Source organism: Mauremys mutica, chromosome 7 (genome assembly GCF_020497125.1).
Source record: "Mauremys mutica isolate MM-2020 ecotype Southern chromosome 7, ASM2049712v1, whole genome shotgun sequence".
Lineage (NCBI taxonomy): Eukaryota > Metazoa > Chordata > Testudines > Geoemydidae > Mauremys > Mauremys mutica.
In genome coordinates this window covers 41,891,314-41,916,003 of record NC_059078.1, presented here as the reverse complement: position 1 = coordinate 41,916,003, position 24,690 = coordinate 41,891,314, and the positions used below count along the sequence as shown (strand labels likewise).

The following is a 24,690-nucleotide window of genomic DNA, read 5'->3' as shown; positions in this document are numbered from 1 at the left end:
AATAAATTTAATGGAACACTGATTATTAACAAAGTTTTCTTTAATTATGAATTCCTGTTCAAGGGTTGAAACATGGACGCAGACTGTGGTGGGTACGGTGTGCACTGATGTACAGACCGCTTCTACACTAGAGGAATGACAGGCTCCTGCTCCTACAGCGGTCTCTGGGGGGAGGACGGTTGCAGGTGGGTGTGCAGGAAGGGGTGGGTTTGCAGGAAGGGGTGAGGGGTGCCCTCTTTGGGACGGAGTTTGGATGCAGGCTCTGGGCTGGGGGTTGGGGTGTAGGAAGGGGTGAGGGGTGTGTGGGAAGGGTGAGTATGTGTCCGTGGATGAGGGCTCTTGCTGGGGCTCAGGGCATCGGAGAGGCTCGTGGCTAGGGTGGAAGGGCATGGTAAGGGCAGCCTGCCTTGCCATTTGTGGATGGCAGGCGCTAGGACCCTGGGGCAGCATACACCTCACAGACTGACCCGGGGCAGCATACACCTCACAGACTGACCCTGGTGCCTAGTGACTGCAGTCTGTGTGTGTCCTGCTGTTGATCCTGCCCCCAAGTCTGTACCCTGGTAATGGAGGCTGTCCTATGCAATTAAAAAAACCCTCCCCCCCCCTTCACACAAAGTCTTCTGACAAGAAAAACGTGACGGAAACAGTGAATAACAACAAACTACTTTTAATACTCAACTACACAGTGGGGGGATGAAACTTGGATTTGGGACTGGGTGATCCAGGAAGGGAAGCACTTCTCAAAATTTATGGCATGAGAGCTGTGTGGTACATGAGCGCTCTGCTGGGGTGCAGTGACAGTTTTCACGGCCCCTAGCGCCCCTCCTTCTTGTTACTTTGGGTGAGGGGGGGACAGGACTTTGTGGCGGGGGATGGCGGTTGCAGATACAGTGCAGGGGGGCTCTCTCCTCCTGCCTGCGGTCCTGCAGAACATCCACAAGGCACCGGAGCGTGTCCGTTTGCTCCCTCATTAGCCCAAGCAGCGTTTGAGTCGCCTGCTGGTCTTCCTGCCGCCACCTGTCCTCCCGTTCGCTGTGTGAGCGCTGGTGCTGACATAGGGTCTCCCTCCACTGTCTCTGCTCGGCCGCCTCGGCTCTGGAGCAGGCCATCAGTTCCGAGAACATGTCGTCCTTAGTCTTTTTCTTTCGCCGCCTAATCTGCGCCAGCCTCTGTGAGGGGGATGCCGGGGCAGTTCGTGAAAGAGCCGCAGCTGTGTGATGGGAAAAAGGAAGTGATTTCCTTGAAAAGATACATGTTTGCGAACACTGAACACAGTCTACTCAGTTTCTGTGAACAAGACCATACAGGGCACCTAGTCTCACGAGCTCTCAGGACAAGTTCGAGATTTCGGAATACGCTTTCATTGGCTGCGGTCTTGCACAGGAGATTGGACAAGCGGGGCGGTACAGCTGAATCCGTGTAGCAGCCAGGCCTGGTAAGCCCTACACTATAGGCTGCTTAACAGTTAATGGATAGCTGTGCCCTCCCGCTGAAGGCAATCTGGAAAGCATAAAGTCTGACCCAGTTCCAGCCCCTCGCGACTGTGCCCGGGAAAGATCACTGTATGCTTTCCTCTGCGGCCTCCAACACGTGGCTGTTAAACGAAGGTCATTGCTATGCAAAGTAAAAGTCAAGCATTCACAATAGTAACAGTACACTAATTGCCCTAATTAGATGCAGCAGTCGCCGAACGAGATTATCCTGAGGCGGGTCACTCGGAGAGAGAGAGAGAGAGAGGATGCTGCGAGAATCCCTGCACAGACCAGGACCGTATGCTGCCATGCTGGTCGAGGCAATGATTCCGCTGTACGTTAGGATGGCCTGGCGCAGAAGAGTGTGCTTCCACAGAGCACCAAATAAGGCACCTCTCCCCAGGAACCTCCTGCGGAGGCTTTTCGAGCACCTCTACGAGAGCTTCGTGGAAGTGTCCCAAGAGGATTTCCGTTCCATCCCTATATGTGTGGACCTTCTTTTTATATAGTTTTATATGGAAAACTTTTTATATAGTTTTTATATAGTTTTTATTCCTGTTTTTTAAAAAATAAATGTTTCCATGTTTATAGCACTTACCGACTGATCCTTCCCCTGATTGAGTCCGGGTTAACGGCCGGGGAGGGTTGGTAGGGGATCTCTGTGAGGGTGATGAAGAGATCCTGGCTGTCGGGGAAAGTGGTATTGTAAGCGCTGTCGCCTGCGTCGTCCTCCACAAACCCTTCCTCATCTTCCCCATCGGCGAACATCGCCGAGGAACTGCCCGTCGACACTATGCCATCTTCAGAGTCCACGGTCACTGGTGGGGCAGTGGTGGCAGACCCACCTAGAATGGCATGCAGTGCCTCGTAGAAGCGGCATGTCTGGGGCTGGGCTCCGGAGCGTCCGTTTGCCGCTCTGACTTTTTGGTAGCCTTGTCTCAGGTCCTTGATTTTCACGCGGCACTGCGTTGTATCCCGGCTGTATCCTCTGAGTGCCATGGCTTTGGAGACCTTCTCGTAGGTCTTTGCATTCCGTTTGTTGGAGCGCAGCTCCGAAAGCACAGACTCATCGCCCCACACAGCGATCAGATCCAGGACTTCCCGGTCTGTCCATGCTGGGGACCTCTTTCTATTCTGGGATTGCATGGACTCCTCTGCTGGAGAGCTCTGCATCGTTGCAGGTGCTGCTGAGCTCGCCCCGATGTCCAACCAGGACATCAGATTCAAAGTGCCCAGACAGGAAAAGGAATTCAAATTTTCCCGGGTCGTTTCCTGTGTGGCTGGTCAGAGAATCCAAGCTTGGACTGCTGTCCAGAGCGTCAACAGAGTGGTGCACTGTGGGATAGCTCCCGGAGCTACTAAGTTCGATTTGCATCCACACCTAGCCTAATTCGAGATAGCCATGTCGAATTTAGCGCTACTCCCCTCGTCGGGGTGGAGTACCGAATTCGAACTAAAGAGCCCTCTAGGTCGAATTAAACGGCTTCCTGGTGTGGACGGTTGAGCGGTTAATTTGAATTAACGCTGCTAAATTCGATTTAAAGTCCTAGTGTAGACCAGTCCTTAGAGACTAACAAATTTATTTGAGCATAAGTTTTCATGGGCTAAAACCCACTTCATCGGATGCATGCAGTGGAAAATATGGTAGGAAGATTATATATATAGAGAGAGAGAGAGAGAGAGAGAGAGCATGAAACAATGGGTGTTGTCATACACACTATAATGAGTGTTATCAGTTAAGGTGAGCTATTACCAGCAGGAGAGAAAAAAAAACTTTTTGTAGTGGTAATCAAAATGGCCCATTTCCAGTAGTTGACAAAAAGGTGTGAGGAACCATAGGGGGAAAAATAAACATGGAGAAATAGTTTTACTTTGTGTAATGAGCCATCCACTCCCAGTCTTTATTCAAGCCTAATTTAATGGTGTCCAAATTGCAAATTAATTCCAATTCAGCAGTCTCTCGTTGGAGTCTGTTTTTGAAGGGTTTTTTTGTTGTAATATTGCGACTTTTAGGTCTGTAATCGAGTGACCAGGGAGATTGAAGTATTCTCCAACTGGTTTTTGAATGTTATAATTCTTGACATCTGATTTGTGTCCATTTATTCTTTTACGTAGATACTGTCCGGTTTGGCCAATGTACATGGCAGAGGGGCATTGCTGGCACATGATGGCATATATCACATTGGTAGATGTGCGGGTGAACGAGCCTCTGATAGTGTGGTTGATGTGATTAGGTCCTATGATGGTGTTCCCTGAATAGATATGCGGACAGAGTTGGCAACAGGCTTTGTTGCAGGGATAGGTTCTTGGGTTAGTGTTTTTGTTGTGTGGTGTGTAGTTGCTGGTGAGTATTTGCTTCTGGTTTGGGGGCTGTCTGTAAGCAAGGACCGGCCTGTCTCCCAAGATCTGTGAGAGTGATGGATTGTCATCACTAGCAGTCACCTTCAGCTCCTTGATGATGTGCTGAAGAGGTTTTAGTTGGGATCTACAACCTATCCTGAAGGACGATCCATCACTCTCACAGATCTTGGGAGACAGGCCAGTCCTTGCTTACAGGGGACACTATCATAGGACCTAATCACATCAGCCACGCTATCAGAGGTTCGTTCACCTGCACATCTACCAACGTGCTATATGCCATCATGTGCCAGCAGTGCCTCTCTGCCATGTACATTGGCCAAACCGGACAGTTTCTACATAAAAGAATAAATGGACACAAATCAGACGTCAAGAATTATAACATTCAAAAACCAGTTGGAGAACACTTCAGTTTCCCTGGTCACTCGATTACAGACCTAAAAGTCGCAATATTACAACAAAAAAACTTAAAAAACAGACTCCAACAAGAGACTGCTGAATTGGAATTAATTTGCAATTTGGACACCATGAAATTAGGCTTGAATAAAGAGTGGGAGTGGATGGCTCATTACACAAAGTAAAACTATTTCCCCCCTACGGTTCCTCACACCTTCTTGTCAACTGCTGTAAATGGGCCATTTTGATTACCACTACAAAAAGTTTTTTTTTCTCTCCTGCTGGTAATGCTCACCTTAACTGATCACTCTCATTACAGTGTGTATGGTAACACCCATTGTTTCATGTTCTGTGTGAGTGTGTGTGTGTGTGTGTGTGTGTGTGTATATATATATATATTTTTTTTTCCTACTGTATTTTCCACTGCATGCATCCAATGAAGTGGGTTTTAGCCCACAAAAGCTTATGCTCCAATACATTTGTTGTTTACTCCTGTTCTTTTTGCGGATACAGACTAACACGGCTGCTACTCAGAAACCTATTTTTGTTGATCTTTTTAACGGTGCAATTATTTGTGATAAAAATAATATAAAGGGAGCACTGTACACTTTGTATTCTATGTTGTAATTGAAATCAATATATTTAAAAATGTAGAAAAACATCTAAAATATTTATGATAAATTTCAATTGTTATTCTGTTGTTTAACAGTGTGATTAAAACTGCAATTAATCACCATTAATTTTTTTAATAAGTTAATTTTGTTTTGAGTTAATTGTTTGAGTTAACTGTGATTAACTGACAGTCCTGGAAATAATGGTTTCACAACTATCTAGTGGTTGGGTATTTCTTGAAAAATGTAAATACAAATGTGCTCCTTTGCTACATCAAAATCCTGTGTGCAAATGTTTTATATTGTATTGGATAAATCAATATACAACTCAAAAATATAAATTGAATGTACACCTCTATCTTGATATAGCACTGTCTTTGGGAGCCAAAAAATCTTACCGTGTTATAGGTGAAACTGCGCTATATCAAACTTGCTTTGATCCACCAGAGTGCGCAGCGCCCCCCTCCCAAGTCTAGTGCTCAGATTTGGTTTTATTCAGTGATATCACCCAGTGAAATATATGTTCCTTCAGGATACCAGAACCTAAGCTGTGGTACTCACTTGACTGATGCCTGATAGAGAAGTACACTAATAAATCCAATACAAGATTAAACATTGTTTTTTGAAGACTTCCGTTCTTTGAAGTGTATAAGATTTTTCTGTGTTCAAATATGATGTCAGTCTCCAAGGGACGCAGAGATTCACCCTGAGAGGAGCAAACCCCAAATGCCAACTGGGATATTGCAGCTCCCATGAGATACCCAAAATCCAATTATTTTCAGTATTGCACTATTTTGTTTTTGAAATGATGGCAGTATTTTAAGGTGATATGTTTATTATGAATATCAAAATGATAGCTTAAATCTCCTTTTAAAGGCCTCTGAGAGGGTCTTTTGTGTTTTAATTGAACTTGAATGCTCAATTTGTGATGGAACACCGATTTAACTTTTACTGTATTCATGTTGACACTTTCTTAATAGAAATCTGTAGCATAAAACAGTGTCTGTCTACAGGGCAAAATACTGTATGTCTATAGATCATCACTATTTAGGACTTTACCCTGTATGTGCTTAGAAGAGTGATCAAGCTGCCAGTTAATTGTAAACCACTCCTGCATTTGGCACATCAGTTACTTTCACTTAATTTCAAATATACTGCACTGTGCCATCATTGAATAGACACATAAATAATTGATTTGATTATAGTATCTTTATTTAATTTGCATGCATGTACATCCCCCTGGTAGATTAATATGCAAACCAATCTCCTGCATGTGCTAGATTTTAATGCGTGCATATTGCATTTAATATACACCTCTACCTCAATATAACGCTACCCGATATAACACGAATTCGGATATAACTTGATAAAGCAGCGCTCCGGGGGGGGGGGCGCTGCGCACTCTGGTGGATCAAAGCAAGTTTGATATAGCGCAGTTTCACCTATAACACGGTAAGATTTTTTGGCTCCCAAGGACAGTGCTATATCAAGATAGAGGTGTACATTCAATTTATATTTTTGAGTTGTATATTGATTTATCCAATACAATATAAAACATTTGCACGCAGGATTTTGATGTAGCAAAGGAGCACATTTGTATTTACATTTTTCAAGAAATACCCAAATTGTCTACATCGCATACAAATAAGTATGTCTCTGTGCTGTTATTTTGTTACTAAGATGGCATCATGCATAAATATTTGCTTCCTTTAAGATTTAAATTTCTGTCAAAATGTATAGAATTATTGCAGCTGATTAAAGCTACTGAAAGACACCCACACAAATTCTTCAATGGAGATTAGATTTCTTTTAACTAAACCTATCCAGAAACAGGGTTTTTTCCCCCTCTTATAATGGGCTTAATTTAAGAAAAGAGGAGACTCATAGTTCATATTCCTGGGATAAAGAAATGTGAGAGACATTTTTTTTCATTCACTATAATCAGTATTGGTTTTACATAATATAGCAAACCAATTCTAAGTAGTTCATCATTACAACATACAAACTCATTTATTAAATTACATTTTAATTCTTGATTTTTGTCTTTATTTTTAGATGGTGTGTTGCTGTTGGAAAATCCAAAAGGAGATAATAAATTAAACTATACTAAACTTGTAGATGCTGTGTCCTGCGTTTTTGGCCTTAAAAATTCAAAGCTGTCAGTTTTCAATGGAAAATCAGGTACATGGTGTTTGAGGATGAAAGCTGAGAAAGTGCATACAGTAGCAATTCAGTTGATTTTTCAAAGAATGTCATTGGCAGCTTGTATCATTTATTGTATCATTTTCTCACATTGTGTGTATGAAGTTTCTAAAAAAAGAGCTCCTGGGAAGTATGCCCAGTATTCTAGGGCTGATTTTTACTAAGCATATGAGAATGTGTTTATAGATTGTTTATAACTGTAAACAATCTAAATGGTTTTAAAAGTTCCTGTTAAGTGGAGTTCATCACTTTTGTTATGCTATCCATTTCCAATTTGTATTTCTTTTTCAGTTCTCATTAGGATGAAATTTCATCCATTTCAGAAAGCATTTTCATCAGTTTAGTACTGTACCATGAGTTGGCAAGCTGCCATGAAATATAGTTGCATGATTTTGCAAATACAATAATAGATGGAGTTAGAACTTAAATTGAGTACAAACTGATTTTCCTTTTTAGTCAAATTCTTTGCTGTTTCCATATTTTTGCATTTTACAGCAGAGCAGTTTGAAGATCTCCAGACTTCTTCTGTTAGAGAACAGTTTATTTTGAAAATATTTTTGTAGGATTGAATTTGTGCTCCGACTTTGTAAACAAATGAAAATGTAAAGTGCACTTTATGGGTTATGTTCAGAGCACACATAATTTAGCAAGCATAACAGAGATAAAGTGGCTGATACAACAGAAACTAAACACTGAAAAATGTTGCAATTCGTGACCATGAGACCTTAACGAACAAACTAGCTTTATTTTCTTGTCTCTGAGATCAAGATTCTGTTTTATGATAAGATTACATTTTGTATTCTGTTGTATTAGAATTAAGGGACAGTTGATTGGCTGGTAGTGTAAAGACCCTAAGTAACCAAACCACACCATGAATAAATCAAAAAAGAGAAAAGAATTGGCTGCAGCAAAGTAAAAACTTTGATTTGCAAGAATTGGAAATTTATTTTTATAGTATATTAGTGAGTTCTTTATAGACATGTCACCTTGAATAGTGTTGCTCTAGAGAGTTTTAAAAACTGAAGCATTTAAAGTTAATATGGATTCTGCAAATTAGACAATTCAAGGTTCAACAGGCGTGGATATAAAGGCAACTTGAAGACTGTTTGCAAAATTGACAGAGGTCAATGGTTATGGAAAGTTTATTTTGTATCTTTAAAATTACTTAATCCTGAAGAATAGCTAAAATTAAGGGTAAGGGGGAGATGGAGGTAATAATTTGATCATTATGAATGGAAAGTGTGAACAGTTGCCCTTAAATTCCTACAGGGCTATTAGGAGCAGAAGTTTGTATCCATACATTACATCACTGGACCAGTAACTTGCCTTAGACCTGTATCCTCACCATTTTTTTCTTACATTTTTGCCTTTCCTGTTTCTCATTTCCTGAAAAAATATTTTTATCTTCATATCTTTAGTAGAATGTCTTTGGGGTACCCTCACTGAGCCTCTCTATCTGACACAATCCTTTTGCCTTATTCAGCTTGATAATAGCCAGGATGCTTAAAGCGGTTGATTGCACAGAACCAAGTGGAATATTTCTACCATATGAAAAGAGTACTCTGCTGTTCAGGATTCCTTAACAAGACCATCTAAAATAAAGTTGGCTGTGGAAGAAAACCTTTCCTTTAAAATAATTTTCCAAATAGCAGCAATGTGTTGTATTTGGAACGAGGAGAATTAAATCAAAGTAATCTGGTGTGAAGTTGTAGAGATAAGTAATCGGTAGAACCATAGTTTACCAGAATGCGCTCCCCCCTGCGTCACATCCTATAGTCTGAGGTGGTTGTGTGGGCTTTGTCTGGGTAGGCAGAGGAAGGAAAACCTTTGGCTCCTTCAAGAATTGTGCCTCCCTCTGGGCTTGAGGAGTGGGGCTCTGTGGCTGATTGGTTGGACAGAAGGATGCAGCATCCTATTTGCTCCCAGGGAGAGGATTTATAAGCCCTTCCCCTTGTCCAAGGGTACCATTCTGCTCAGGAAAGATACCCTCTCCCCATCTCTCCATGATATTAAGGTAGGGCTGGGTTTTGTGGCATTGCTCTGAGCATCGTGCTAACTGCCTTTTTGGTGCTCGGAAGGAATTTTTCCCTCACTGCCAGATTGGTCTGGATAGGGTGGGTTTTCTTGCCTTCCCGTCAGGGACTCGGTGGTAGGTTAGACTGTAAAATTCATTTTGTTGCTACTTGACAGGAGTCCAGTTAAGGTGATTGTTCAGTGAGGGGTCTGGTATCTCCTAAAGAAGGTGGGGAATGGGGTTAGGGCACCTTATGTCTTGTACAGCGAGGACACAGTCCTCTCTTCCCCAGACACTTAACCCTTGTATGAGGCGAGGGTGGGCCCCAGGACAATGCTGGGATCGAGTAGGGTGAGGCTCTAACAGCAGCCTTCAACCAGATGGAATAGGTTACAAAGAAAGGATAACCTGAACTAGACAAGTTATTGCTGGATAATTCTCAAATGTGTTCCTTAATGAAGCTGTGGCCTAGTTAAATCACATTCCTGATGTCTAGTCTTCCTTCCTGTGGTGTCCAGGACAAAGGTTCTCAGCAGAAAATAAATGAAGCTGACAGCCATTTAAAATGAAAAGTATTATTTTTAAACAGTTAAGATAAAATGTACACATTGTGCAGTTGTGGATAGGCTAAATTTTTGCCCCTTGGGGCGTGGTTTGGCCTAGAATTACTGCCAGTCCCAGTTGAATGGCTGTGCTTTCCTACTACAAACCTCCACTCCCAGGCTTAACTGAAGGTTATTTAAAAGCTTTAATATTGATGTACATTGATGCTTTGTGATTTTTCACACTTTTTCCCAAGTATGTGAAAATATTGGATTCCATCTACTCTGAAAGACTTAAAAAAAAAACACAAGTAAATAGTGACAATATTGCAGATGGAAAGTTGTCTCTGTGTTGACATGGCAACGGCCCTGTGATGCAAAATACTAGAGTTACTTGAAAGATAAATCACAATTTCTGTCACTCATGCTTGTCCACCTCGTACCTGGATTATTCTAGCTATCCAGTATTACTGTGAGCTCCTTGGGCCATGTCTCTTGTTCTGTAAAACACCATGCACATTTAAGGTGCTATATAATTAATACATAGTAATCATGGGTTTAGTGCATGGCAGTGCTAGGCACAGCTGCTCTAGTTTCATGCAGCTTAAAAATAACTGCTACTAGGTCTCTCTGCGTTATAAATTCTTCTCACTAAGTATTGTGCATTCGTGACTTGGGTTTTTTTTCTGCTTTGTTTGAAAATAACAGTTAACCCTCTAGAGACAGCAGACACATACACATGTAAATACATCCTCTTCAGCATTCAGTTTGCTGGAATATGCTAACATAAAATTTAAGTTTAGCTTTAATCTGGCCCTTTATTTCTGAAATCTGCCAGTTTCATGAGAAACCATTTCTTTATTGCCTAATGATCTTGTAGAATATTTTGTTTCCTTATATACTTGTTGTTGCATCAAATATTCCCCCTGATCTTTGGAGTAAGGTGTACCATACCATTAGTTCCACATTGAAATGAAATGAACCAACAGAAGCAATACACTTGTCAGAACATATTAACCAAGAGGAATACAGCTGAAGGTGCTGTGTCATCACCAAGTGGTGAGGGTCATTGGTAAGGTTTGTCATTGTCTGATTCAGCATTTTGAAGGGAAAACTTAGCCATATCAGCTTTAGTGAAGTCCACTGACATAGTGTTCTAAATTATTTATCTCTTCTGTGGTCTCATTTTACCAGTGTCAGGACGTTTTAGTATCTTAAAATCTTTGGTTTTTCGGTTAATGGCTTAGTTGGGAAAATACTTTTTTGTTCCAAGTGTTATACCCACAAGCTTAGATATTCACTGTGAGTAGCTGAAAGCCCATGTTGTCTCATAGGTATAATTTGTAAAGTTGTATGTGATATTTTTAAAGCCAAAAATGGCTGAGAACTTTAAATAATTGGATAGTAACAGACCATGAATCCCAGTGATGATTGAACCTGGTGATGTTCTAAGCAAAAAGAGCTCACAACCACGCTTATAGCTCAAGGATTCTCCTTTTTTTTCCTGAGCCCCTCCCCTCAATCTCCCCCCTCCCCTCAACATGCAATAAAAATTCCATGGCCCACCTGTGCCACAACAGCTGTTTTTCACTAGATTAAAAGCCAGGACTGGCATTAGGGGGTAGCAAGCAGAGCAAATGCCCAGGGCCCCATGCCACAGGGGGCCCCATGAAGCTAGGTTGCTCGGGCTTTGGCTTTAGCTCTGAGGAGCATGGCTTGGGATTCAGCTTTCTTCCTTGGGCCCTCGTGAGTCTAACGCTGGCCCTGCTGTCTGGTTTATTTTGGTGGACCCCCTGAAACCTGCTTGCCGCCTCCCAGGTGACCTCAGACCCCGGTTGAGAACTGCTGTTGTGGCTGTTTCCATCCACTTCACACCAATTCAGCAGACATTCTGGGCTTCAGAGTGATGTTTAGGGTCATTGTTTTGCTGATTGTGTTCATGTGTGGGTGGCTGTGTTTGATTTATGTCTCAGAGGTTTGTGTTGATTTATGTGGGTGGCTAAAGTTGGGCCAAGTAATCCGCTGTTTGTGCAGTACTTCCTCATACAACTTATGAAACTTTTGCATGCAACTTAACTCAACCAATCACCACCTTCACTCTACAGTTATCTCTGATATAATAGTTTAGCACTCTTGGCATGTCATAGATTCTTGTCTTATCTGTACACTGCATGAGTGTAATTCATTAAATCAAAATGGCTGAGAACTAAAAAATTGGAGGGTAGCAGAAAAGAAAACACAGGGATAATTCAGCCTGGTGATATTCTGCACAAAGAGAGTTCTCAGCCATGCTTGTAGCTGCTTCCATCATTTCACACTGACACAACAGACATTTTAGGCTTCAGAGTGACATGCCTGGAATCTTCTTATATAGATATGTATGTGGGCTTGTCTACATGGAAACAATGCACGGCATGCTAGTATACTGTTGATTTACAGCCCGACTTTGCTACACACTGAGTCTCCATGTAGTCAAGCTCTGCTTGTTGAAAGCTTGAGTGACATGTGAGTCACTTCTCTCCGAGAGATGCCAGCTCCATCTCTCCAGGCCATATGCTTATCAAAAAGGGGGCATGAGAAAGTAAGCATTTTAGTTGTTGCTTTTTTACTCTGTTTTGGGTATTACATGCAAATACCAAGGGCTTCATACACGATCAAATAATTTTATTAGGCACTGCCTTTGCATTAATTGGCACCTGGAGCATCAGAAAAATATCTTGAATAAACCATTGTCTAAAACGTGTTCTGTGATGCTTCAGCTAACAAAATTGAGATAGAAGCAAAGACTTAAAAGTTTTAATTTGATGATTTGGAAACGGCTGGTGCAAAGGAATCATTGCTGGCTTATTATAAACTATCAAGCAAAATTTTTATTTATTATGTGTATATATAGTTATGATTCTAGAAATTGACCTGCCGAGTGGGTGAATTTCCTGGCTTTCCTGTACTAGGGCTGCACTTCTAAGTGACATCATCTTAACTTCACAGCCTCTTATTCAATCTTTGAAGTTTTTTGCACTATAGTGCTGTTGTGCATTCTGAGCCCATTATGCTTGACATGCTAATTTCCATAGCAGATGAGCTACTTTGTTTTATGATACAAAGTATCTCTTAACTCACTGCACAAGTTCACTTATGCTTTTCAGAATGAAGAAATATATCTCTCGTGAGAAAGGAAATCATTTCTGTAATGGAAACAGTAGCTAGAAATACTCTGTCAGTTAATCAGATGAGAGCTAGATGTTAGTTAGCCTTTAATGGCCTGACTGGTCTCATTTTTCATTTCAGAACTGTTGAGCAACACTGACTTACTGAGTCTCAGTGGAAAGACTCTTCATGTGACATCAGGGTCAGCCCCTGCTTCGATCAATACCCATGATACCCTCCTCTGCCAGTATATCAATTTACAGCTAGTGAATGCAAAACCACAAGGTACTGTATGTAAGATATTTCTCATTTCAGTTACCGGTTTTATCTGCTGTAATTTAAGTTTTGGACAACACTGTTCACATGAGATCTATACATGTGTTTGAGTTGGTAGTTGGTGTGTTCCACTTATTGTATCCCATATAATAGAAACTTTCTAATGTACAAAGTAGACGTTGAGTTTTAGTTTTTTAGAATTGTTCTCCTGTTTCTAACTATTGGTTTGCATATGCAAAACTTGTTCTAAAAGGCTAAAAGCCTAAAATTGACTTGAAAAGGCCAGCTTCTCTTGTAATGGGATTGTCACTGAATGCATGATGCAGGAATCAAAACCATTGCTTATATGCAGATTTAAGATCTAGGGGAATTATTTCATTATCAATCTAGAGATCAAGATGTGTGTATAATTTGGTTTCTTGCTCATTAAACCATTGTACGCTCATTACTTTGCCTCCCCTCCCTCGTTACTTTGCCTCCAAAGGACTTGCCTTTCCAGTGAAGGGTTTGTTTTAGGCCTGGATTCTGTGCAAAGAATTGCCCTTATTCCTGCATGGACTCCTTTTAAAGTCACTGGAAATCGGCGTGGGCTGATCCTGGGCAGAAAATAGGACCATGATCAGCAATATATTTGGTGTTTTTCCTTGAGCATTTATGATCTGTACTTCTGTTAAAGAGTAGATCACCTGTGTCATACTGAAATATTTGTTTTCCATAACCCCTCTTCAGCTACTGTGGCCTGCCCATTTTAGGGGGGAGCTAGTGATTTCCTTTCATTTTTTGATGTGCTCTCAGAGTTCAGTGCTTATGGATTTATAGCTCAAAAAGACAACTTTCCAGCGATGACTCTGTGATAGATATTTGTAGTTGTGTTTTAGCTTAGACATGGGTAAGTGAATGCTATTAAGGAATGCTGTTGAGGAAACAGGTGAGTTGAAGGAACAAGTCCTAAGCTTATGGGTCAAGACAAATGCATTTGTATAGTATGAGGCAATTTTCCCCACTCAGATTGCAATAATATACAATTTGTTTCCTTAGAGTGTCTGAAAGGAGTGGTGGGAACTCTTCTAATGGAAAACCCAGTTGGTCAGAATGGACTAACATATCAAGGTCTTCTCTATGAAACAGCAAAAGTGTTTGGACTCAGGAGCAGGAGGCTAAAATTGTTCCTAGATGAAGCACAAACACAGGGTAAGTTACTTAATGCCTGAATATACTGTGGATTTTTTTGCTTGTGTACTTTGTTTTTTCTCTTCAACAACAGTGACATATCCTTTTAATTGGATTCCAGTGGATTAACTTAGTTGCCTATAGTCTACATTTCTTTCTAATTATCTTGTGTTAATCAGACTTGAGTGCATCTGATCTCGGGTCTCAAACCTATATTTAATCAGTGTTAAATTTATTTTATCCAAAGTACATCATATACATACCAACAGAGAGTACTTTTCATGTAGTAAAATTTTGCATGAGTAGTGCAATTGCATGCATTGGCTGAAATGGCTAAGAACAGTTCTCTAGGAGCCTCTTCAGTTGAAATTGAAAGGTCAGTCAGTAATGAAAATGTTACGTATGTACTGATGTGATGAGTAAATTTAAAAAGAAGTCTCTGCTTAGAGGGAAAAAATAATTTTAAATAGTAGCAGATCAGATTTTGAGAATCTGTTCTGCAGTAAACTGCACATTGTTGTAGGACTGTCTTGATTTTTTTTTTCTTTTGGCGAAAGGGAAAGGAGTGTATCAGTATGGATCAGAGCAGGTATTTCAGAATTGTTGCATAGATTGGAATCTGAGCAAGTGATACCTTTTTACCTGTTGTTTTTCATTTTGAACAATTGATTCAGCATTACCCAGTTTAATTCCACCAGCCTGTGCTTTCACAATCATGAAGCACTTCTACTGAGTTCATCTATGAATTGCTCACACTAATGTTCAAAGTAGTCCATTTGAGTCTGTGTTCAGTGTTAATATGTGCTAGTCTTCAAATATTATGAATGCTTTCATTGTATTGAGGTAAGTGTTTAATTGTATTTGTGCACTTCAGAATCTGTTCTGGGGGAGACCATAACCCCAGAATTGTCTACCTGATGGGTTCTAGTCACTCCAAAATTATCATCTGAGCCAAGACTCAGGATCAGGAACATGATGGGCTTTAGTACTAGGTCATACTAGGTCTTGTTTCATGTGAACCACAAATACTGGTTATCCAAAAGATCTTTTCTTAAGTGAGATGGTTGTGAAATGTTGTGACTGTCCAATGCTAGTTTGAACTTATGCTAATGATAATTTGCAGATTGATGTTAATGAATATAGAGGAATGAAAATTACCGTCATTAAAGCACTGCAGAAGACATAGGAACAGAATATACCCTGAACAGTTTTAATTTGTGTAAATGTAGCTGTATGTGAAATCTCGCTGACTAGAGAGAACGCTGTCATTTGGCAGCAGTTGATGTTACACTTCATTGTTAAAACCTCATCAGTCGTTAGTTTCTTTCAATGTTATTGCAGGGCAGAAAGATCTCAATGCAACGAATGATCAGTGTAGCTGCTCAAATAATTATCACAGAGAAAATACTGGCTTGAAATTGTTTTTCTCATTTATTTTACTATGTAATGTACAGTTATCTGGTATTGGAGGGAAAAAAATGAGGAATGTCTTTAGACTTTTTTTTCTCTGCAGCAAAATATACCAGTACAGTAGCTAGTACATTTTTATAGTATAATTCCTACACAAATGAAAATGGATAGATTTACTCTTAAGGTTAAATAAAGTATAAATTGAGTTAAGGAAAGTCATACCATCCATCCATGGGTAAACCATAATTTTTACATAACATGTAAATTTAAAATGTGCTGCAGTTTCTGTAAATACCCTTCTTTAAAGGCTAAAAGCCCTGGTTGGAATATTCTCTAAATCATACCTGAGCCCCAAGAAGCATAGTACTTTCATTTGGTTTACAGGCTGATTTGTGTAGCTAACACACTATGTGTGTAATGGTTACAATTCTATTGTCTCAATTCAAATTCTCACTTTCCTTTTCCCTATTAATATGATGCAATATAGGAAGTGATTTGGCAACACTTTTTATAGTATAAATACACAGATTGAGTTATATTACTCTAATTCTTTTTTATGACATCATTACATTAAATTATCTGCCACAATGAGCCAAGATCAATATCTAGCCAGTGTTTTTTGAGAAAATAATTATTTTGGAGTAAATTATATTTTGGGGCTTCTGTAAAATTTTTTAGTACAATTAATGGGACTGCATATTTCTGCAATTTTACTTATTTTTTTTAACCATCTTTTTATCCATCTATCATTATAGCCACAACTCCAGAAAATGTTTAAAACTTTGAAATGGCAAACAGCAGCTCTGGTATTTCATAGTCTTGGAGAGTCTATTTTTTTATTAACTCTTTAGGGCTACTTCTAATACAAAATAATAATTTACTCATTGGTAAATAGTTAAAGAACTTGATAAAATATCAGCTGGAATTGTAAAACTGCTGGTGCCAGGTGTTGGAATGTTTCTCACAGGCTGAACTGAGTTTTGAAAGGCTTTTTTTTTTTTAATGTTTTTGTGTCAAAGAAAGAAACTGCATGCCCTCACTTCTAGAATTTTTTCGTTATGGAACTCCTGGAAAAATCTCTCAGAAATAAATGTTAGAATGGTAAATTTTGCCTAAATAAGTCTGTCAGGTTACACTGCTAGGCAAAGTATCTGAGACCTTAGAATTTCAACAGAGCTAGGAAAAGATTACCGTTAACAGTTACAGTAAATCCTAATTGAAATATATTTGGTTTAGAACACAAGTCCTATCTAGTGTATTTTTATTTCATATTCCAAATTAAAACTGTCTTACAATAATAAAGGGGAAGTTTTTTGACTATTTCTTAATGAGGTTATGCATAGAGTAAGGTTACAGTGTACCTTTAACCATGTGATGATGATGATAAACCCATCTCAAGCAGGTATTTATATAATCAATCATGTTTAAAAATAATTTAAAAAAAACTTTGGGACCAAGTTCACAATTTGAGTGTCTCAGCAGTGAATTTGGCTTTACTCTGCTTCAGAATAATTTATTTTAAATTATTTTCTTGAGAGAATCTTTTTTTGGGGGGAGGGGTGTAAGGGAGCTATTGAGGGGAAGAAGTGTTAATTGCTGAAATGAATTAGTGCCCTGACCCTATACCTTTTGTAATTTGGGTTTAAAATACTTAAAATGGAAGTCTGCTCTGAAAAGAGACTGTAAAAATGTCATCATGAAGGTCCATGATTTGTCTTGTTAATTCCATACAAAACTGGCTCAATTTACAAATAAAACATTTTTAAATGACAGCCCTGCAGAGTCATCCTGGGCTCCAAGTGTTGAGCTTGGTTCTTTTTCTTCCTGTGTGTCACCACTGGTAAAATGGAATCGGTATATTAGCTGCTCTGGTGCAACCCAATTTGAAGGCTAATTGTGTTGAGAAATGCTCCCCCCTCGAAGGCTAATAGTTCCCCAGGTGCACATCTAATTTGACCTGTGGCACCTGTATTACTGAAGGTGATGGGTGAGAAGGAAAGAGTCCAGTTTGACTTTCAGCTCCCCGGGCAGTTATCTAAGAAAAAAGTAAATTTTAGTTGTAAAAGAAGTGCATTTGATGTAGACCAAGTGAGAGGGACAAACTGAAAACCCCACAATCACCAACAGAATTGAGGTACCTGTGGAGAATAACTGCCTGGAAAAGGATGGAAATTAGTCTTAAAATCAGTTCAGAGACTATAGTTAGTATTTACAGGAACATAAAGCAATCCTGTTTCATAGATGTAGCAGAGATATTTGACAGGCTTGGCAATGTTTGTGAAACATCTGGCAAGATCTTACCATTCTGCTATCTGAAAGAGCTATCCTTAGGTCAGGTAATGTGCCTACTATCTCCAACCCTCCCCTACACTTGGGCCATAGCAAGCCACCACAATGGAAGAGCAGCTCTGAATTGATTTTTAAGACTAATTTCCATCCTTTTCCAGGCAGTTATTCTCCACAAGTGCATTACTTCTGTTGATGACATATATCCTCCTATTGTTCTCTGGTAACAAGCACTTCTTATCTTGGAATTTTGAAACATGTCCTCCTATCTGTGGAACAGTCATCACCAAATAATCCTTAGAACTCCATGTACATTGTTTTGGAAAGATTTAAATTACCAATCTGGCACAGTGTGGAATACATTATTATATTTAACAAGACAGCTACACTAATCTATTTTGGCAATTGTTACCATAATCCCTGCCTTTAGGGCTGGTCTACACTGGGGGGGTGATAGATCTAAGATACGCAACTTCAGCTACGCTATTCGCGTAGCTGAAGTTGAAGTATCTTAGTTCAACTTACCTCACAGCGGCGAGTCGACTGCCGCCGCTCCCCCATCGATGCTGCTTACTTCTCCTGCCGAGGTGGAGTATGGGTGTCGATTTGCAGATCGATTTATCGCGATAGATCGATTACTACCTTCTGATCTGGCGGATAGTATAGACGTACCCTAAGTGTAAAACTCAGCTCTGAGATAGCTGTGGAGTCATGGTCAGGGAGTGCATAATAAGGCACTTAATTTCATTTGGTGCACTTGGTTTTTCATGGAAACCACCAACCTAGTGCAAAAGTTTGGTGGTTTTCAGTCAGCTTTGGTAATGGGGACCATCCCTGCACTAATATTTTTTGACACCATTTTTAACTGGTCCTAAAAAACTTCCAAATGTTAACTCTCTAGGCATGTCATCATGTAATGCCATGCTTCATGAAAAATGGTGTAAAAAAGTACTGCTGCAGAAGATACATATGGGGTGTGATGTCACAGTAATCTGAATCAGGAGGCTCAATGTTATTTTTTCACATCAGAATGGTCTTAGATTCTTTTTCAAACAGGTAAAAATAGCCACTGATTAGTCAGGTGAGTTGTACCTGTGATACTGAGAGAAACTGATGTTCATCCAGGTAGCAGGACAGTGAACACTGAACATGTATAAAATACAGAATATGAATCAAGCTGATTTCATCACTGTAGTTTTGCCCAGTTGTTGCGTGTAACTTATATTAAGTGTATATTATATATTCTTAATCATTCAGAATATTAAATTGCTGCAGAGTTTAGTGTGGGCATTCCTTCTAACGTTCCAGAATTGAAAGCTGTTTAGCTCAGCTATCTCCTATGCTGAGGAGAATTGTTGTGGTGCGTTTGACTCTAGATGTGGCCTCACTTCACTGCTGCAATACATTCCCTATATGCTCCTGTAAAAGAGGCCCTCTGCCTGTGCAGAGTCCCACTGAACTTTATAGAACTCCACAGAGAAAAAATGGTCCTGCTGTAATGAAGCCAACTCTGATGGGACACTACTGAGAGTATCAATTCAGGACAAATTGCTTAGAGCAGGGAAGTCAGAGCCAAAACCTGGGTGTCCTTTATTACTAAGGTAGTATAGAAGAAATTAATCCATCAGATTTCCATGAGACTATTTTTTTTCTTAGTTTTGGTCACACTAATCCACTTCTCAAGTGCAGAGAGTTAAATAAAATGACTTTTTCATTCTTTGTTCTGTGCTGCTTTTGTTTTCACTTCATCTTACAAAAGGAAATGGAAGACAGTGTACCAGTAGCATCTGGCTTATTTAGGTATACTTCACCACATGTATTTATAACTGACTCTTCTATTATTTGTTAAACTCTTTGTTTTTAAATCTGTAGCATCTATTATTTAATGGAAGGAGACTAAAATAAACATCTAAATGTGCTCACTTTCACTGACTACAGATTTTTTTTTCCCTCCTAGTTTTCTTCCACCCCTTTTCTCTTTTTCTGATTGTTGTGTTCTTAGTAGCACTGAGCTTAGATAACGCTTCTTGGAGCACGCAGCCATGTGGAGGAATGAATGAATGTAAACAATTGTCAGAGTATTATGTCTATTGAAAACTTCCCAAATATCCTTGAACACTTTATGCTGCTCAGATAATTTTATTTGGAAGACATCTAGCACGAGAGGTGACTTTCTATCACGACAAAGTGAAAAATCTGTACTTCACATGCAGCCCAGTATGTTAATAATATTCTCTGTTTACATTAGTATCTATGGAGTTGGGAGTCAGGATTTCTTGTTCTTCCACTGAATGCCACAACCAGCACAGTTCAGAATCTTTAATGCTGCAGAAAGATAAGATGAAGAGAAAAGCATTTGTGTACCAAAGTCTGAGAGTCATGGTCGATGAGGTAATATCTTTTACTGGCCCAACTTCTGTTGGTGAAAGAGACAAGCTTTTGAGCTACACAGTTCTAGCACATAAGTGATGAGAGACTAAGAAGAAATAGAAAATAGGGACTTTGGTACCATTTAAGGAATCCTACAATTTCATCATGTTGTACTGTTAACTTTTTCATAGTGGACTCCTGATCTCATATTATTGCAATGTAACATCTTCTTCCTGTCATCGTCGTCATCATCCACATAACACTGAGGCCTTGAAACTGCTGAGGGCTTTGTCCCAGAACATATTTTGGGATGTGTGTGTCCTTCAGTCTTAAACTGCATGTTAGCTTTGTTGAAATCATACTAGTACCTTGAAAATGTTGATGAGTGGCAAGCTTAATGTATGCTGATCTTTCCTTTTACTTTATTGCATTATCATGACAGGCTCTGATTTCAGATGAGGATTTCCTGTACAAGCATCATTTTGGCTGATATAAAGAGAACTGGATTATTATTTCAGAATATGGAAATAAGAGTGTTGACAGTTTTCTGTTGTATAGAGATTGCTAATTCTGTTCCATCTTTTCTCTTGCCTTTTGTTCAGAGATTACAAAGGACACCTCCATGAAGACCTTGAATACGAAGACTCTGTATGTTCATGTTATACCAACAACAGCTGAATGCTGAGGATTCCATTTTTATTAATAAGCCCACGTAGACTTTTTTTTTCACAGAAGAGAGATCTGATTCCGATTAGTATGCTTTTTAATGAACATCCAAGTTGTGTACTGTATTTTCAACATCAGCAATTGTACACCGATGATGTTTTCTACCAGTGCATGTGTAATATGCTGCTTTCGGTTTCAAATACAATGTATTTTCGTTGTTATTATAAGATACTATAAAGGCTATTCAGAGTAATGTCAGATCTTAAGCCTAGATATCTATGCAGTAATTTACCTGAAAGAAATGGACTCATACCTCAGTGATGCCGTTCTCTGCCTGTCCTTTATGCAGAGGCCATCTTTAATTTTCTAAGCCGTGTCTCCAAGGGTGTGTTGTTACAGCTTTGAAACTAATTAGGGAAGAGTTACCCAGTTCTGTGGATTCACACTAGTTGGGTTTTAATGAAGTGCAGTGTTGATTAAAATACTTCCTAATTTCCATACTTTGGAACAATAAATTTTCTTTATCTCCAAAACAGTGACTTCCTGATTTGGTGGTAATTCACTTCCCTACATCCTTAAAGAAGATCGTACTTTGTTTCCTTGGGGAGCAGCAAAATCTAAAGAAAACATGAAACTTGTATAGTTTGTCTAAGTGGATGTTATGGATGTTAGATTGTAAAATTTGCAAAACATTTTTGTTTTTAGTTTTGTTTACAGTATTTCGCTGGATAACCCAACAACTAAAAACCTTAATTCATGAACTTTCCTAGGGTCCAAAGAGGGAAGAGAACAAATAAATCAGACTATTTGATCTTATGAAATTGATACTTGATTTGATATAGGTTCCTTTTAGAGATGTGATATGGTATTGGGAGTCTGTACTCACTATGAAACACTGGCATAAAAGTTACCTTCATTGTTTTACCTCTCTTAGTTTTTGAAGAAAGCTACGTAAATTGGAAACAGGAATGATTATAGTAAAAGACATCTTATTAGAGTAACCAGCACTTAGTTAAAAAATGCCTCTCCATTGCTCTACATGCTTATGCTCATGCTAAATGTAGGTATAAAACAAAATTGAATGGTGTTTTCCACAGTATAGTCTATCCGTGGGAAGTATAAATATCATTTTTATTATGCTTGCTTACTGTTCTTCAGTGGGATACACACAGTTCACTTGAAGTGGAGCAAGTTTCTAGCATATAGCTACATACGTGTATTTGCCTGTAATGTGGTGAAGCCCTTTCTGAAAATCTGTGTCTCCTGAAATACTGGGAATGCACAGTTCTAAAAGTATTGGACAGTGCCAAGTTATTTTCCCGTAAACCATGCTTATCTCTTGATTTAGTCACATGAAAATCAAATAAGGCTTCATCTATTGCCATCTTTCCTTGCACTTGAAGTAATGTGTTCAGGATTATACTTTCTGTGAAGATGAAACTGTTGATCTACAGCTAATGACTTTGATTTGCACTTTTACAGAAAGTAAATAAAAGCAGAATAAAAACTGAAATACAAATCTTATTAATGAGACGAGAAATCCATTTTAATGAGGATATTGAAACATAGGACACAGTTATCTGCATTTTAGAGTTGCTTGGGATTTAGTCACACAAATCTTATTAGTGGATGATGGATGGCTATGTCCTGCACATCTCTTCAAAAAACCTGGGATATGAATTGAAGTCAGAATCTGAGTTACCAGTAGAAAAAAGTCAAAATCTCTCTCAGAATCTTTACCCTTTCTCAAAGTATGCACAATGCTGCTTCATGCCAAAAATGCAATCCACCCTGCAGCAAAGGACTACCTTCTATGGGGCTAAGTCTGATGATCTCCCAATTGTATCCAGTAAAATGTAGCCAAAATAGGCTTCCTAGATAAGCTGCTGGTATATTCTGCAGATTAAAATAAAACAGCTGCTTTCCCCTTCATTAAATACCAGTCTTCACTACAAAGGCTATTTGCAAAAGTACAGTACCTATGTTACACTGTTAAAAGTAATGCTTGTTGATACTCCAGTTAAAAAAAAAATGTTTAGAGATAAATAGTTTGGGTAAGTTATTTACTCTATAGGAATGAAAGGGGAATGTTGACATGTCTTTGTATTAACACATGAATCATCTGCATGTGTCTATTACATATTTTTACAAGAATGTTTACTGCAGAAAGCATGTACCCTGACTGACTGTCACAGCAGTAGCTGAAAGCTAAGTTAGTAATGACAGACCTCTCTCAATGTGCATCTCAATATGTGCTTCCATTGAAGTCAAAGAAGAACTCTCATTGACTTCAATGGGAGAAAAGTCAGGCTAAAGTTGAGCACTTCTAGAAAAATCCACTCTTAATGCTTCCCCACTTCCACCTCCTTTCCTGTGAGGCACAGGAAAGCAATTTCTCCATTAGTGAGGACAAATTGGGAGGGAGGTTCTGGAACACATTTGATTTTTTTTCTCACATAAATAGTAATATTTGCACTTTGTGTTATCAAATTGCTGTACAAATATTACCTGATCGTGTTCAGTGCTCCTGCATGATGTATTGGGCCTGCTTACAGACAAGTTTACTGAGCTAGAGCAACTGCTTTGCTTAATAGTGTCCAAAGCAGGACTGGAACACAGCAATAAAACCCTGATGTTAGGCTACAAATCAAGAAGAGGAGCCTCCATGGGTCCTCAGAAGCAGAGTCTGACCAGAATGTGGTTAGAGAAGATGGTCCAAGAAAGCAGAGAATCTGAGCAGTGCCTGTATTTGTGTATATTAATTGCATTTTCAGGTGGCACTAAAGTGGGAGGCATTGCAAATATGCTTGAGAACAGAGAAATGAAACAAATAGCCCTAAAGAAATTAGAAACATAGTCAGGAAGTAATAAAAATGAGACTGAACATGGAATAATACAACCTACCGTCTGGAAAAATAATCTAAAATCCAGATCTATGAGAGAGGGAAGAAGCAGGAAAGCAGTTACTCTGAGAGAAGTGGACAGTGTTAGATGTAAGATGATAATAGTTATCCTGTTTCCAGTAGCATCTCAATGTGCTGTACAGACATAAGAAAACATTCCTTCCCTAAGAGTTGGTTGCCTAAAATTTAACAAAAAGGACAAGGCAATTTTGAACTGCTTATGTAGAGGCAACACAATACAACGTTGGTGTGACTGAACCTGGAATTAAACTTTTTTTTTTTTCCTGGACACATGATTAACAGAAAGATATTGACAAACTGAAGGCAATGCAGTGATGAGCAAAAAATTGATTTCTTTTGTTCTATTTTCATAAGGGATATAAATCCTCATTATTCAGGGTGTAAATAAACCACTAATTGGGGTGAGGAAGAAATTTCCCCTGTGGCAAGTTATTACATAATTGCCTGCTATGGGGTTTCTTGTTCCTTTCTCTAAAGAATTTGATGCTGGTCGCTGTCAGAGACCGAATTGGAGCAGGTGGGTGGTTTGTCTGATCCAATATAGAGATTGCTGTGTACCTGGAAGCTCACAAATGGTACGAGGCAAATTACGTACAACTAGATGAAATTTAAATAAGAAATATGGCTTGAATATTGGGAAAACTTCTTGACAGATATATTATGCTAAAAAACAATTCCTCAATGAGAATTTGTAGAAATACCCCTCAATTGACTCTTTCTTTTGACTTCTGTAAGCTTTGATTCGGACCCTAGAGGCAATTAAAACTGGACAAAACAAATTACTAGAAGAAGCTAAGTCCTACATTGGCAGGGAGATATGCTGGAGAGATGTTTCCCTCTGTC

The 24,690-nt window shown here is 39.2% G+C and overlaps 1 protein-coding gene across 2 annotated transcripts in view; it reads left to right on the top strand.

The window, feature by feature from the left end:
* IARS1 (isoleucyl-tRNA synthetase 1) overlaps positions 1-22,436 on the top strand; it is a 194,401-nt gene extending 171,965 nt beyond the window's left edge. For both annotated transcript variants that reach the window (XM_045023399.1, XM_045023400.1), the window contains 4 exons: positions 6,896-7,021; positions 12,887-13,030; positions 14,060-14,212; positions 20,860-22,436. In XM_045023399.1, the coding sequence (XP_044879334.1) occupies positions 6,896-7,021; positions 12,887-13,030; positions 14,060-14,212; positions 20,860-20,942 (506 nt within the window). In that variant the 3' untranslated portion in view covers positions 20,943-22,436. The remainder of the gene's footprint in view (positions 1-6,895; positions 7,022-12,886; positions 13,031-14,059; positions 14,213-20,859) is intronic.
* The last annotated feature ends 2,254 nt before the right edge of the window (positions 22,437-24,690 follow it).